The sequence below is a fragment of the Amborella trichopoda genome, chromosome 12 (genome assembly GCF_054954075.1).
Source record: "Amborella trichopoda isolate Santa Cruz 75 chromosome 12, AtrichopodaSantaCruz75HAP2 v2.0, whole genome shotgun sequence".
Classification (NCBI taxonomy): domain Eukaryota; kingdom Viridiplantae; phylum Streptophyta; class Magnoliopsida; order Amborellales; family Amborellaceae; genus Amborella; species Amborella trichopoda.
Window position 1 is genome coordinate 34,422,979 of NC_142347.1, and position 15,605 is coordinate 34,438,583.

Sequence of the window (15,605 nt, forward strand, 5' to 3'; positions counted from 1 at the left end):
AAGGTTGAGTTTAGAACTGACAGAAAGCGCAAGTACATCTATGAACTTTTGTAATGTTCTATAAGGATCATGGGATTTGTTCGCATGAAATAATGTACTTTACCCCCAAGCAATATTGTGATGTAGAGAAGAAGGAACCATACCCTAATGAACAAGATGAGGTCCATGATGGCATATACAGATGTCGCTGAGAATTTCTAGGGAGATGCTCTATTGACTGCTTTATAAATCTTGAATAGCCTTCAAAATCTGTGCCTAAAGCCCCTTACAAGCTATAGACCAGTAGAAAGCTCAAACCATCCCATTTGAGTCCTTTGATGTAAGTTGTTCTTGTCATCTCAGCTGATCAATAAGCTGGATTAGATGTCCATAGCATGTGCCCTCACTAGATGTCTTTGAGAACTATAATTAGTATGTCATATGTTCCACCTCTGAAGAGGGTGGCCTGAGGAAAGTTGAATCATGTAATGTGGACTTCATGAGTCGAAGTTCCCAAGTAGGAGGTAGTCTAGCATGACTTTAGACCTCTACAAGATGATTGGGTCTAAGACAAGAGAATAGTGAGGAGAATCCTCCACTAGAGGATGATACTGGCAGTATTCACATGGTCATAGAGGACAATGGGATTCTGTCACAATTCATCCATGAGCCTTACAGGAGTGCACATGGCAAAATTCCTTAGAGGCATTATGAGATTGAAGAGGAAAGTTTGACATACATATCTATTGATGAGGATGAACCGGGTTCACTTCAGGAAGCACTAAGATAATCGGTTACAGGCAATTAGATTGCAACAGTGAGCAAAGAGATTGGTTCCATCGAGAACAAGCGAGTCTAGGAACTCGTAATCTTACTCCAAGTGGTAAAGGCCAACAAGAACAAGTAGGTATTTAAAAGAAAGAGAAAGACCAATGGAACTAAATGATAAGCACAATGCCCAATAGGTGGCGAAAGGCTTCACCTAATTGAGGGCGTGAATTGTAATGTCTCGGATTCCCCGTTGTTGAGGATGTTCTCATTTCACCTTAGACTTGCCATTGTAGCGCATTTATCTCTGAAACTCAATCAAATAGATGTTAAGACGACATTCCTTGACAAGGATTTTATTGTCAAGAATAGTGGGAGTTTCATGATTATGCCATTCTAAGTCAGCAACATCCAAATGGCGAAAGATGACAAACAGATAATCGATCTTACTTAAGAGAGGTTGTCCTCCAATTTGGTTTTGAAGAACATGTGCAAGGTGCATTATGTGCTTTAGGTTGAGATCAAACATGATCATTATAAAGATACTCCTTTGTTTGTCTTGAGATATTTACATTAGGAAAATCTTGGAACGACTTAGGATGCATGATGGCGAGTCCAACAACACTTCTGTCAAGAAGGGTTACATGCTTAATCTTTGTCCATAGAGAAAAGTTAACAAAGAAAAGATATGTGTGACCTATGCGATTATAAAAAGCAGTCATATATATGATGTGATATGCGACCATGTTGGACTTGTTAGTCACCACCTGAGCAATATAAGTCGAACATGGTCAGGATGTGAAGAGGATACTTTAATATGCAGACTACTTGTAGATCTTTCTAGAGAATGACTGACAGTTACAAGGAGATGGGGAGTTTGATGTACGCATGCCTTTAATGCCACGTGTGTGTTTGTGTTGATATATGACTCCAAACAACCAGAGAAAGCAACACAAAAGAGGCAACAGCCTGAATATATATCAAATATTACAAATGAGGGTTTAACAAATCCCCAGGTTCTGGATATGGCAGATCCTCTTAGACCCCCGGCATATATGTTGCTAACAGGATGCCTTAATCACACTCCAAAACGTAAATTAAAGCGATGAAGCGAAGAGATCACTGTAGGAGATGACGAATTTGAGTCTCCTGCTTTGGCTCTAAGGATATGAGCTTGGGATGGGAGCGTGTCCTTCACAGAAGCCAAAATGCTACACGGGGTTAAAACTATAGTTACCCGAATCGCCTATGACAAAAGCGATTCTGTTTCAAAATCTCGATTCGGCGTTTCCCTAGGCGAAGGTTGATTCTAAAATAAAGGAATCACGTTTCCATTTTTTGCGGAACACGATTCCACCAGCAATGGCATGAATAGTCATCAATGAGCCTTTCATAGATCACTTTGAAAATGGTATCAAAACAGCATCATATTGACCTGAAATTTTGAGTACAAGCTTTTAGGGGTCAATCCACTATTCTACCAAATTTCAGCTTCATTGGCGACCATTTGCCATGGGTTGCTTTGTAAATCGCTCGTGAATAGATCACTGTTAAGTGAACTCCAACTTACAAACACCATATCTCATGCATCCGATATCAGAATATCCTAATTTTTGGAGCGCATCTTAAGAACTTCTTATATTAAACTTTGCCCCCCATTTTGGAGACCTTACAAGCCCATCAGGTCGGGGTATGATTGTTTCCTTATCGGCCATCTGTGTGAGAGTTCAGTGTCGCGTCGGGATCCCAAACTCATGTTTTTGCTCAGGAGAGCATCCTCCAAATTTGACCTCGGTTTGAGACCATTTTGATGGTCTACTGAAGATTCTAGCAGTTCCAGTGTATATTAGTACCATCTACATATTTGACTAGTCAACACTATGCTTCCATAGTTAGCCACTTGGATACCATTGTACCCCTTACCTTTCAATGGTATGTCGGGTAATACGGGATTCTGATGCTGTCCCTGGGTTTTGATCCCATGTTGTCAGGGTAAGACAGCTACAGTGTAGTCCAGTTATGTACTCTATTGTTTAATAAAATTGGTTTGACATCCGATCAGGGGTTTTGATACCTAAATACACCCACAAATTGCCACCCCCCCCACCCCCCCCCCCAACCCCCCCGAATGTCATGCCTCAAATTGATTGTGACAAGAGGGACATGCAACGATGGTTTGCTTACCCTTTAAGCATGTGCTTCCAAATCCATCGTCTTCTAATCAGTGTCTTTTAAGGGCTTGCTCACACTAGCATACTATGTACCTTTGTTGTAGGGTACCCCCATCTACGAGGTAATATTTTCCTCTTCCATATTTGGGAAATGTAAGTTAATGTGGAAAGAGAATAACATTGTTTCAATAAACATAACCTCACCTTTAAGAAGGGCCAACCGACCATCTTGCCTACTAATCGCATTATACAAGACTTTAAAGTCTGACACATAACATTCCCATCCAGCAAGTACGTACTAGAATCACATGTCAAACCCAATTGCAGCCAAAACGGACACTTGTTGGTTGAGGAACAAGTAGCAGTATTCTTAAGCACCCTAAAACATGATCAGCGCAATAGGGTGATCCAAGAACGCTTCCAACACTCTAGTCAAACTACAAGTTTCTATTTCCACAAAGTATTATTGACAGTCAATCAAGTGGAATCCTGTTCCTACAACCTGCAAACAATGAAACGCTTACGCACATTGCAAATGACAAGGAGAGATTTCATCCATATTTCAAGGTAATCTAATATTGAGTCATTTATAAGTAGGTACAAATATATAGAATGCTTCCTATAATAGTACTTGTCATTGGATTTCTAACAGGATTGTGTAGGAGCTATTGGCGAGACGTATATCCTGGCGCGTAGGAGTATCTTGCATAAACGCTTTCAAAATAGGAAGGTTTCCTAAGCCAAAATGTTATGGCTGCAGTTGGGTTTGACATGCGGGTCTAGTACGTACTTGCTGGATGGGAGGGTTCTTCGTCAGACTCTAAAGTCTTGTATAATGCGATTAGTAGGCAAGATGGTCAGTTGGCCCTTCCTGAAGGTGAAGATATGTTTATTGCCCATTGAAACAATGTTATTCTCTTTTCACATTATCTCGCTCATTTCCCAAATATGGAATCGTAAATTATTACCTCATGGATGGGGGCTACCCTACAATACATGGCTTCTTGGGATCCTATCAGAGAGTCTGTTACCATTTGAGTGAATTCGCAATGGACCCCAATCTCCTCAAAATAAGGAGTTGTTCAACAAACGACACACATTTAACTCTAAAGAACATGGTGGAAGGACATTCGAGCTGTGGAAGGCTAGATTTCCTATTTTGAGGAACCAAATGCGGTACCCGTTTAGCACACAAGTTAGCATTCTTATCGCGACGTCGATTTTGCATACGAACATCATGTTCTCACGAGGATCGAATACTAGACGAGAAATGAGATTCCGAGAGAGAACATGCAAAAGGGTCAGAACATGAGTATACACAAGCAACTCAAGGACAAAACGATCATGATGACGGCATTGAACTTCGAAATGCAATTGCATCTCTGCTGTGGCAAGCAAATGTGAATCGCTAGGTTTCTTTGTTTCTATAGATTTGTAATAGTGAAGCTTTGCCGAAATGCAATTATTTGACCCTGTATGTTTCTATAGTTTTGGAATTCAGTTATTTGACCATGTATGTTCTTTTTTTATATGAACTGTATGTTATGGCAGCTTTCCCACTTCAAAACCATCTCTATTCAAGTTTATGTGCATGTTTCCACTATGTATTACAATTTTCAGACATCTCCACTATTCTATGAGATATGCAAATGGCAGATATTTTAACTACATTTATATGAGTTATCCATATATTTAAGTATATGTGGTTTTTAGATGGGTTTATGGCTTTTTCAGATGGTTTGATGCTTTAATATCAATAGGCTATATCATGCAATTCAAGTATATGCAGTTTCATATTTCGTTTGTCACTCTTGTCTATTCATCTATCTAGGAAATGGGCCGCAAAAATTACTACATCGTCTTTAAGGGCAGGCAGCCAGGGGGTATATGACTCTTGAGCTGAGGGCGATAATCAAGTTAAATATTTAAAAAACCCGGAGTTCAAAGGTTTCGGAACAAGGGAGGAAGCAGAAGCAGCTAATAAACTTCGTAATATGCCACAAAGATCAAGCACATGTGATTGCATTACCCAGCAACATTTCCATGGCTACAACAGGGACCAATTTGGGCCAAGCTCCAATGCAGTAGTTAATCACGATAACTATAACATGTGCAAAATCTTTGCTTTCATTATAGTTCTAATTGCTGCCTTTTTCTTTTTAAGATTTAAGATGAGAACATATTAGCGAACTTTGGAACCATTCCAAGGATGTTATCCACTATTACAGGTTAATGTTGAATGATATGTTTTTTTAAAGGTTGAGATATCGATACATGAGTAGTGAATGTATGTCACGAAGTTGTGTTCAAGCTATTATAGGTTAATTTTGAATGGGCTGGTTTCTCACTGATTGTATATGGATGCATGAGTGGTGAATGTATGTCAATAAGTTGTGTTCATTCCATTGCTCAAGCTATTACATGTTAATGTTGAATGGGCTGGTTTTGTATATTGATGTATTTGGATGCATGAATTGTGAATGTGTGGTTGTATGTTTCGCACAAGCTATTACAGGTTATTATTGAATGAGATATTGTTTTGAGGTTGGGATATAGATCCATGAGTGGTGAATGTATGTCATTAAGTTGTGTTCAAGCTATTACAAGATAGTTTTGAATGGGCTGGTTTCGTATACGGTTGTATATGGATGCATGAATTGTGAATGTGTGGTTGCAGGTTTCGCTTGAGCTATTACAGGTTATTGTTGTTTGGTAAGGTGATTTTGTCAAGCATTGCAAGCAACTCAACTATGATCAGGATATATCATAGATGTTTCTTACTCATTGTATATGGCTGTCCTTATTGAGGAGTGCATTGTTCTGTCAATGCACATAGTACTTTTTTATAATTTATAGTTCTAAGGCATGATTGTGGCTTGAGATTTGAAGGGTGTTGTTTGGCTTCCTGCTTTAGTTCAACCAGTGTTGGTTGATATGCATCACCTTAATACCAGTTGACCTACTAAAGAAAGGATCGAGGCTTTATTATAACTGCCAAAGATTACCACCACAATATGAGCCAGTGGAACCCTATAGAGGAGGCCCAATTCATTGATCTCTTGTTGAAAGAGGTCAAGAAAGGGAGGGCCTCAAGAAAGACGCATGGAACCGGATGATACAGTACATGGTAAGCAATTCTGGGAACTTTTATGACTTGGAATGGCTGAAGAGTAAGTTCAAACAGTTTGGTTCAATGTACATGGAAGTAAAACAACTCATGAGACAACCAAGTTTTGGCTGGGATGGGCTAACTCAATAGTTGTAATTGTTGTCTTTTTTCTTTTTAAAATTGGGAACAATATGGGACAAGCACCAATGCTGGTTTCTTCAAGGTTGTATATGGATGCATGTCACTAAGTTGTGTTCAAGCTATTACAGGTTATTGTTGAATAGCTGGTTTCTTACTAGCTGTATATGGATGCATGAATTGTGAATGTGTGTTTGTATGTTTTGCTCAAGCTATTACAGGTTATTGTTGAATGGAAATTTTTTTTTTAGGTTGGGATATGGATGCATGAGTGGTGTGTTCAAGCTATTACAGGTTATTGTTGAATGGGCTGGTTTCTTACTGGTTGTATATGGATGCAGGAACTATGAATGTGGGTTTGTATGTTGTGCTCAAGCTATTACAGGTTATTGTTGAATGAGATTTTTTTTAGAGGGGATATGGATGCATGAGTGGTGAATGTATATCACTAAGTTGTGTGCAAATTATTGGATGGCTTATTGGTTTGACGTACCCAAGTAATGTCGTGGTGGTTGGTTCCTTTACTACTATTTGGTGGTTGGCTCCTATACTATTATTTACCAAATTATTAGGCTTCTGTGGAAATTTGCCAAATTATTGGGCAAACAATAGCACAGTCCAATAGAATACATGAAAACATATCCATAATTGCCACGACCACCAAAAGATATAAGTGTGCATGTGTGTGTGTGTTTGTGTGTGTGTGTGTGTGAGAGAGAGAGAGAGAGAGAGAGAGAGTTTCTATTTGGATAAGGAAGAAAGGCATCAACTACCTACTTATGAGATTTAAACATCTATTCCACTGCATAATTGTAAAAAGACTCAACAAATTGTATACCCACAATTGTCACGAAAATATATTGATTTCTATTTTAAGTCCTTAAATTAGGAAACTTGTGACTTGGTTTTCAATTACAAGTTTTGAGACATATTATGAAGAAACAATATTAAGTCTTTTGTTATGGTGGTATTTCAAAATATGAAACAAAGTTGATAATAATGGTAATAATAATAATATGAACTTTGGAATGCAATTAGGCGATTAGAAATGTCATAAATTTCCTTCATCAATCTTCCCCATATCACTTTAAAAATGAATAAACGGTTCAAGCTGGGTTGACAGGTTTCCAATTCAAAAGTTTTAGGGTGAATCAAACAAAGCTACCCAGAACTTCTTCAACATTTCAGCAGATAATAAGAACTTCTTCAACATTTCAACAGATAATCAAACATAAAACCCCAAACTTTTGTAACGTTCCAGTAAGTTATCAAACACAGTACCCAGAACTTATTTAAACCTTTCAGAACAAAACATTCAACTTTCCAGAAGATTTAAAAACATTCAGCTTTCCAGAAGATATCTTTGAGCCAAACAAACACGCATTAAGGGATTTTCTTGTTCTTTGAGGGAGCTCTGCCAAGGAGAACCTATGTGCTCCTTCTACTTTCCTATAATGGCATAAATCTTCAGTGGGTCCATCACCAATTTGTATAAACAAAATAGGTCCAGGGCTTCTCCATATATCGGAGGGGACCCTTTATTTCCCCACTCATCTTTTGCGATGCAACCCTCAGCAAGTAGACAATCTTGGGTTATTCCTCATGTGTTTTGAGTTCACCATACACAAAAAAAAGGCAAGCTAAATTCACGGGGGTAAGGTCACCCTCAGCAGAGCCCAAGAGATGGCCAAAAAAATGGGTTGTGGCATGAATACAATACCTAACAAAAGTTTACACCTCCCTTTGTGCACAGGTAAACCTAAAACATCCCAATAGGACAATGTAGTTGAGAGGCTCAAATGCAGACTGGCTGCGTGGAAGTGTAGATTCCTATCTTGGAGGTAGGATCACTCTATCAAATCCACCATCCAAACATTCTTGTGCTTCAGATGTCGTTATTTAGGATACCAGATGCCATTGCTAACAGGCTCAAACAGCTCAAGAGGGGCTTCCTCTGGAGTGGAGCTGGAGGAGCCCATAAACTCCATCTTGTTGGATGGAATACTGTCTGCAAACCCAAAAAAGCGGGAGGCCTGGGCATCAGGAAAAAGGCACACTTTGACAAGTGGTGGTGGCGCTATGCCATCCAAGAAGGCCACTTGTGGCAACAGGAGCTCAAAAAGTGACTCAAGTATGCTCAATGCTATCTAAAGGATCAGTCAATGCCCAAACGGCCAAACCTCAAATGCCTGGAAAGGGGTAGTGGGAAGCTACCTTGCTCTCTCAGGTACGTTTGCAATATCCTCTTTCTATGATGCCCTTAACCCCAACGGCTACAGCCTCATCATTCCCATGAGAACCTGGCTCACACCAGCACCATCCAATGTCCAGGCCTGCACATGGCTGCTTATTTCCTTCCAACCATGCCCTCACTCTTGATCAAATTCAAAGGAGAGGCAACCATTACCTACTTAGTGTGTGCAACAGCAATGAGGAGACCAGGATCACTTATTCAACCACTTGCAAAGTGGATATGCAAATAGGCTGAAACTATATAGACTTACCAAGGTCCGATTGGGTTCACAAATTCTACTCTCACTAAGCCTGGGGCTTTGCTGGTCTGAGTGAAACTCTTCAAAAAAACCTGGGGTTCCTCATTATTGTTCGAAGGGGTTCTCAGAATTACAAATTGGGCAAAAGAGGTACTTCCCCCGTCTTTGGAGATCATAATCAATCTTCTACCAGATTCTCGAGATTTCTCGATCACTACAAGTGGTACTTCAAATGTTCATCGTGAGAGGCAAATGCACTTGTGGACTCCCTTACCAAAGATGGTACCTCAAGACCAAATTTTCTGATTGATTACAGGACTTCTATCCTCAAGAGCAATTTGATACAATTTCTTACAAATTACATCGTACATACCACAAGACTTCTATCCTCAGGAGTAATTTGATACAATTTATTACAAATTAAATTTATACATACCACAATTTTTTATCACCCACTAATACATGAAATCTGTACATCCCAATACAAAGAAGCTATTCCTTCAAATAGAAATTTTATTTCACTAGGAATGGACTCAAAACATAGGTGGTCAAGCTGGTGGGTACAACAACATGATGTCTTGAGTTCCATTCTTAGCATAAGTACGAGATCCTTTACCCACTGAACTACCCAAAAAAATTAAAAAGAAATTCTATTCACAATGAAAGTTTGACAAATTTGTATAGCTTCCCGGGTTAACCATTAGGCTCGGCAAGCTGAATCGGTTTTTGCACCGACCAAGTTGGACATTGAATTTCAAGTTTTTAAACATTGTTACAGATAGATACTTCTACAGGCTGTTGAGGGGTCCCTTTCAAGTTTTCTAAGCTCATTGGTTGTTATCAAGTTGACAAGGGTACAAAGCCTTACGCATTGCCCTCAGTTTTAAAAGGTGGTTTAAGTTTAATACATGAAATCCGTACATCCAATACAAAGAAGCTATTCCTTCAACAAGAAATTTTATTTCAATAGGAATGGACTCAAGGCACAGGTGGTCAAGTTGGTGGTTGCAACAACATGACATCTTGAGTTCCATTCTTACCATGGGTAGGGGATCCTTTACCCACTGAATTACCCGAAAAAATAAAAGAATTTCTATTCACCATGAAAGTTTGAGAAATTTGTATAGTTTCCCCAGTTAACCATTAGACTCGGCAAGCTGACTCGGTTTAAGTTGGACATTGAGTTCCAAGTTTTTAAACATTGTTACAGATAGATACTTCTAAAGGCTGTTGTGGAGTTCCTTTAAAGTTTCCTAAGCTCATTGGTTGTTATCAAGTTCACAAGGGTACAAAGCCTTATGCATTGCCCTCAGTTTTAAAAGATTGTATAAGTATGACTATTATTTTGTGGCCAAGAGGACTTGCCTGGACGTTGGGGGATAGAGGATTTGCATGGGTATAGCTGCATCAGAAATCCTTGGCCATTAATTTGGCTAATATGGGCTAAAGGGACTCCCCTTTGGCATTAGGCACTCCTAATAGTTTCTAATAATTGTCTATTGGCCTACTGTCTTTGCACAAAAAAATTTTAAGCCAGTGAACTTCTTTCCAAAGAAAGAAAAAGGAAAAACTACCAATGGCAAGAGAAGAACATACCAGGTCAAGGTATAGTTCAGATGGTCCTGGGGCATGACAGAATGATGGATCAAAGAATTGACACCCTTGGGTACTGGATATGGATAACTCGGATTCACGTTTTCGTTGATATCTTCCACATAAACTGTGTTCTCGGGAATCCCACAAGCACGAGCAATTGCCGGGACATCAACATAGAACCACTGACCAGAACCAGGATCATTTTCGGGAACAAAAATGCTTGGTTTCTCACTTCCACGCACAACCCCTATAACTTTTACCGCATCAACTTTAGGTTCTTGAACCTGCAAGAGAAAAACTAAATGATTTAAGAACTTGTCGTCCTTAGCAAAGCTTTACCAGCAATTAGCAAGAAACCCACAATGTTTTAATGCCAAAAACTGCATTTAAAATTAAGGAAGGCAATGGGTCGGAAGGCCTAGCCTCCGGGGCCACTAAATTTGGCCTGAGGACCGTCGGGTGGGTAATCTGGCCTGTTCGGGCGTCCAAAATCTCAAATTTAAGGGCCCATGGCCCGAACAGGCCAGATTACCCACCCGATGGTCGTCATTATGAGTTCCACAAGATTTTATTCACTAAAAAAATAACAGTCTTTTAACTATAAAATGAAAATGGAATGGATGCCAGAAATTCAGCCAAATCATTTCATCTGTGGTTTGGAAACAATGGATCGAATCTCCAAGTTTTGGCTAAATTGAAGGTTAGCTAAATTTGTTATTTAAAATAAAATGGTTTTTTATTTTAAAACTGGGATATATTAGCTGAATCTCCAAATTTGTTCAGAGTAACATACAAATATTGGGCTTCAACAACGCTAAGAACAGAAAATGTTTATTAAAGAAAAACTGAAAGAAAAGGTATTAAATATCCATTGATAGTGACTGACTTCGGGCAATCTTAATTATCTTTTTAATATTCTAAAAAGGTAAAGATAAATAACCATACTGCAAAATAAGATGTCTTGCAATGACCTCAACAACTTCAGATTTTTTAGGCCAAAACTTTGACCAAAAGCTTCCTTTGCTCTCCTCTATCCCAGATAGTGTCGTATGTGAAGGCTGCTTGGCTTCCTCTGCAGCTTCAACAAATTTGTTTCGCCAGCTGCGAGGAACCCATCCTCTATTAACCAGAATAGGTAGCTGCACACTGACAAGATGCTTTCTCAATAGACTTCACAAAAGCAAAAGAAGCTTGACAAATTAGTATGGAAGGTACTACTCGATTAATAGATTGATTTATTTGATTTATACTCAATGCACTTTTTCAATCTCTTACAAGAGTTAATCCAGAATTCGCATATATATTTTGTCACACATGTACGAGAAACACCAAACCTCTCTCATTCTAGAGTGGGTTGTGCTTTACATAACAAACAGGTTTACCTCTGTAATGATTATGTGATGCCAAAACCAATAACAAAGTTTCTGCCAAAACAGTTCTAACATAACAAAATCAACTCTAGATCTTAACTTACAATGATAAATCATGGTATCCAGACTAATGAAACCACAGTGCAGAAAATAAAAGAATAACTCTGCAGCTACTAATTCACCCAAAACATTGCATCTACTAACTATATAATTCAATAATTTCACTTGATACCATGGAAAATTAAGATCAAACCACAGGTACCACATCTCAGCATAAAGCACCCAATTACAATAGTTCATCAACCAGAAGCTACCATGGAAAATCAAGATCAAACCACAGTTAGCAAGTTTAAGGTCCACAAGTGGCCATCTCAATCATAAACATATAATTAGATACGTGAAAATTTCTTTCTTTTTCTTTTTTTGCTTTTTGTTTTTTTTATTTTCTGGTGGTTTGATAGTGAAAACTTGGTTAAGTTCTCAGAAGAAATTCCAGTCATCTCTCAGTCATAGATTTTTGAGGTATGTGCGGCTGGTTAAGCTTGTCATATCGATCAAATAAATTCCATCAATCTAGAGATCCTGAGATTACTACAGTCATTATTATTGCATAGGCAATGGCGGCAACAATTTCTGAGCAATAACTTCGCTCATTGAGGGATTCTATCTTAGGTGCCATTAAACAATCCACCCACAATCTGGTGAAAAAAATCTGGGCTTAACAAAAATGAGTGCAAGATCCCGAATCATAGGCACCTCCTTGGTGGGGCTTTATTTCTTCCTTCTGCTTATTTTCTTTTCTGAAATGGAACAGTTGGATAGTTGTGAGTTGCTAAAGGAGTGTACAGTGATTGACTACCACCTAATCATTGGCACGAGGAAAGCTGCGAGAAAGGGCCGACATGACAAATGAAAGAGGAGAGTAGATTGGGCTGGGAATTAGGGTATCACTTAATCAACGATTGTTGAAAATCACATGTTGTTTAGTGAGGTTTTTGGCTTGCAATAAAGCTAGGTCCTCATCGAGCAACTACTAGTCCTATCTATCTACTTCTCCAGACACTATATCTTGAGTACCAATGATGGTGACCACATCTGCTGGCATGTGATGTTTGGACATAGAAACGAGTCCTTGTGAATGGGCGGAGCTAGACTAAGAGGAATTTGAGAGGCGAATAGAGGACTTTGAGAAGCAAAAAGAGAAATATGGAGAGGACTGTGGAAAAGGGGGCAAAAAAAAAATTGGTTTTCATTTGCAATGAGACTGGAGCTCATTCCAACTGCTCTCGAATTCTGGTTTTTTTTTCTTGTGGCTCAAACTATTTGCTCGGAAGGTCCGGAAAGCAAGCTGAAAGGTCAACTCAATCATTTCCTTTCTTAAGGTTGCAGTTGCCCATATTGTCGAATTATCCCAATATAGTTGTCATCCAAACAAACCCTTGATAATGTTAGAGTTGCATTCTCCACCAATGGGCAATGGACATAAACAGCCAACTGCAAATATTGAGAAAGGAAGAGCTAACGAACTTTAGGAGAGACTACAATTACTTGGTGCTGATGGCAGCAGAGGGCACCATAAAGTGCAATGTGATATATGGAATGTGTCAAGTTACAATTTAAGAGGAAAGAAGGAAAAGAGTGTGTTTGATGGAAAAACAATTAAGGTTTTTCATTATTAAATAGACAAGCATGTTTAATTCACTTTCATTTGTACTCAAAATCTACTGGTGTTGTATGTGCTCCATGATGCTCCAATGGAACTTTCATGTCTCGATTATGTAAAATTTTCACCATCAGATACCACCAATCATAAAAAATCCCAAATCAACAGCAGTAGACAAACATCGATTCCATGAGCCTCTACATACAAAATGCTAATATACACTAGGGCCAGTTTGGATGTATCCAAAATTGTAATATTTTCAAATGACAAGAAAAAAATATTGAGATAGCAACTGGTAACCGTTTGGATAACCCCATTAGATTTTATTCCCCAACAAAACAGATTATGACGCTAAGCCAAATTTGCCCAAAAAAATTGCCCAAAAATGTGAGCAAAAAAATTTTGAGTTACGCTCAAATTTTTTTTCGCTTCTATCTTCACACCTTTTCCCCAAACCTTCCCGCTCTGAGTCGCACTTACAAAAGACTCTCTCCCACTCTCCAGCACGTCTCACAGCTCTTTCCTTCTCTCAACTTCAACTATGCTGATTTTTTTTTGCTTCCGTCTTCGTGCCTTTCCCCTAAACCTTCCCGCCCGCTCTGAGTTGTATTTACAAAAGCCTCACTCCCACTCTCAAGCACATCTCGCAGCTCTTTCCTTCTCTCATCATCAGCTCTTTCCTTCTCTCATCTTCAGCTCTTTCCTTCTCCCAGTAGGAGTTCGACTTTTTCTCTCTAAAAAATGAACCTTTCCATCTTTCTTTCTCTAGAAAGCCGCACCTGTAATTTCACGGAGCTCTCCCCAGCATTTCGAGCGGTTATACTCCTAGATTCCCTTCTCTTCCTCTCTCTAGAAGTTTAGGGTTTTGCTCGATATCTGTAGGAACCGTGATTCTTCGGGTCTTGGGAGTGGAATTTTTCTCTGTAACATAGAGTTTGTCTATCTAAATTTAATGGAGTGGTTTTCTGAGTATGCATAGGGAGATGTTTTACAACCTCAAAACATTTGCAGAGGAAGGTTTGTAAAGGACGTCTCACCTCTTTTGCCCAGTTACTCTCGCTCTAATAATAATATTGAACTTCTCCCTGCTCGTGCTTTCTGGGTTCTTTTCAGGGTTCTTCTCATTCTCTCTATGTTGTACATTTATCGGAATAAACTACAGATCTAGAGAGACTGAAATTGTGTAAATTGGGTTTGGGATTTCTTATCAATTTCTTTAAAATTTCATATTTCAAGTTACTTTTCTGCCATTTTCAGCTACTCTATGGAGTTCAAGAATACGCAAAAAAAATAAAAAGAAAAATTTTAAAAAATCGAAATAATATTCCTTAGAAAAAAATTATAAACCATTGATTTTTATACTTTTCCAAAATTCAGAATTGAACTTTACAAAATTCATTTTTGTCTGTTGGTATTTACAAAATTTATTTCTAAATAACAACACACCTCGAAAATCAAATTTAACATTTAACAACCCTTATATCGCCCCTGAAAGAGATGTTTTTCAAATTGCCTATCAGTACTTTCGTGCATAGACTTGCCATGCTAGTTTAAACTATTTAAGCCCGAGTCATTTGTTATATGAGTGTATTTTTTTTTTTATCTCCCATGTGTGTAAACATGTTTTAGCAAAAACTATATACAAATTTAAAATATGACTACATTAGTTGTAAAGAAACACAATCCAACTATCACAAAAAATGTAGTATAAAATCCAAAAAATAATAATTTTTAAACAATAAAAATTACACAACGTAACCACAATAGTAGACTAATAAAAATAATGATTGAATTAATATACCTCTTCAATCTCCTCCAATAGCCTAATATATTTTTTTCAGGGGTTTCTCCCAACTTTTTTTCAGTTTTTGAAATTGGTTTCCAAATTTGATATTTATTCGAAGTTATGTGAAAATATATTTGGAAGGTTTTTATAGTACAATAAAAGAAAAGGTTGATCACAATTAAAACATGTAATTCCGAAGTCTTACATGTTGAAACCATGAGATCTCAAGCATATTATTTCACTGTTTTATAATGCCTAAAGGCATGTGATTCCATGTCCAGAGTCAAAGGCATACAAAATGCATGCTATGTAAGGTTGGTCAAAACTTTTTTATGTAATGAGAAAAATAAAGAAAAAATACGAATTTAGAATGTATTGCAACGCATCCAAACAGATATATCTGGCAAATAAAATTTTCTTCTCATATTTTAACAGACATCCAAACAGTCTACCAACATAATAAAATAAAACGATAATGTTTCTCAATTGAGGAGGAAAAAAACTGCATTTTTTTTCAATGTGCATATTTTTTT

At 38.1% G+C, this 15,605-nt stretch overlaps 1 protein-coding gene across 21 annotated transcripts in view; it reads right to left on the reverse strand.

Annotated features, from left to right (window-relative positions):
* The window catches only part of SURF1 (Surfeit locus 1 cytochrome c oxidase biogenesis protein), a 50,256-nt gene that overhangs the window by 26,108 nt on the left and 8,543 nt on the right, over nucleotides 1-15,605 (reverse strand). For 8 of the 21 annotated variants that reach the window (XM_020665268.2, XM_088854295.1, XM_020665269.2 and 5 more), the window contains exons 4-5: nucleotides 11,225-11,399; nucleotides 10,254-10,537 (exon numbers count right to left, since the gene is read on the reverse strand). In XM_020665268.2, the coding sequence (XP_020520927.1) occupies nucleotides 10,254-10,537; nucleotides 11,225-11,399 (459 nt within the window). Of the gene's footprint in view, nucleotides 1-961; nucleotides 1,055-10,253; nucleotides 10,538-11,198; nucleotides 11,400-15,605 lie in introns of those variants that run through there. The other 13 variants (XR_016046290.1, XR_016046292.1, XR_016046289.1 and 10 more) reach the window with 6 other exon arrangements.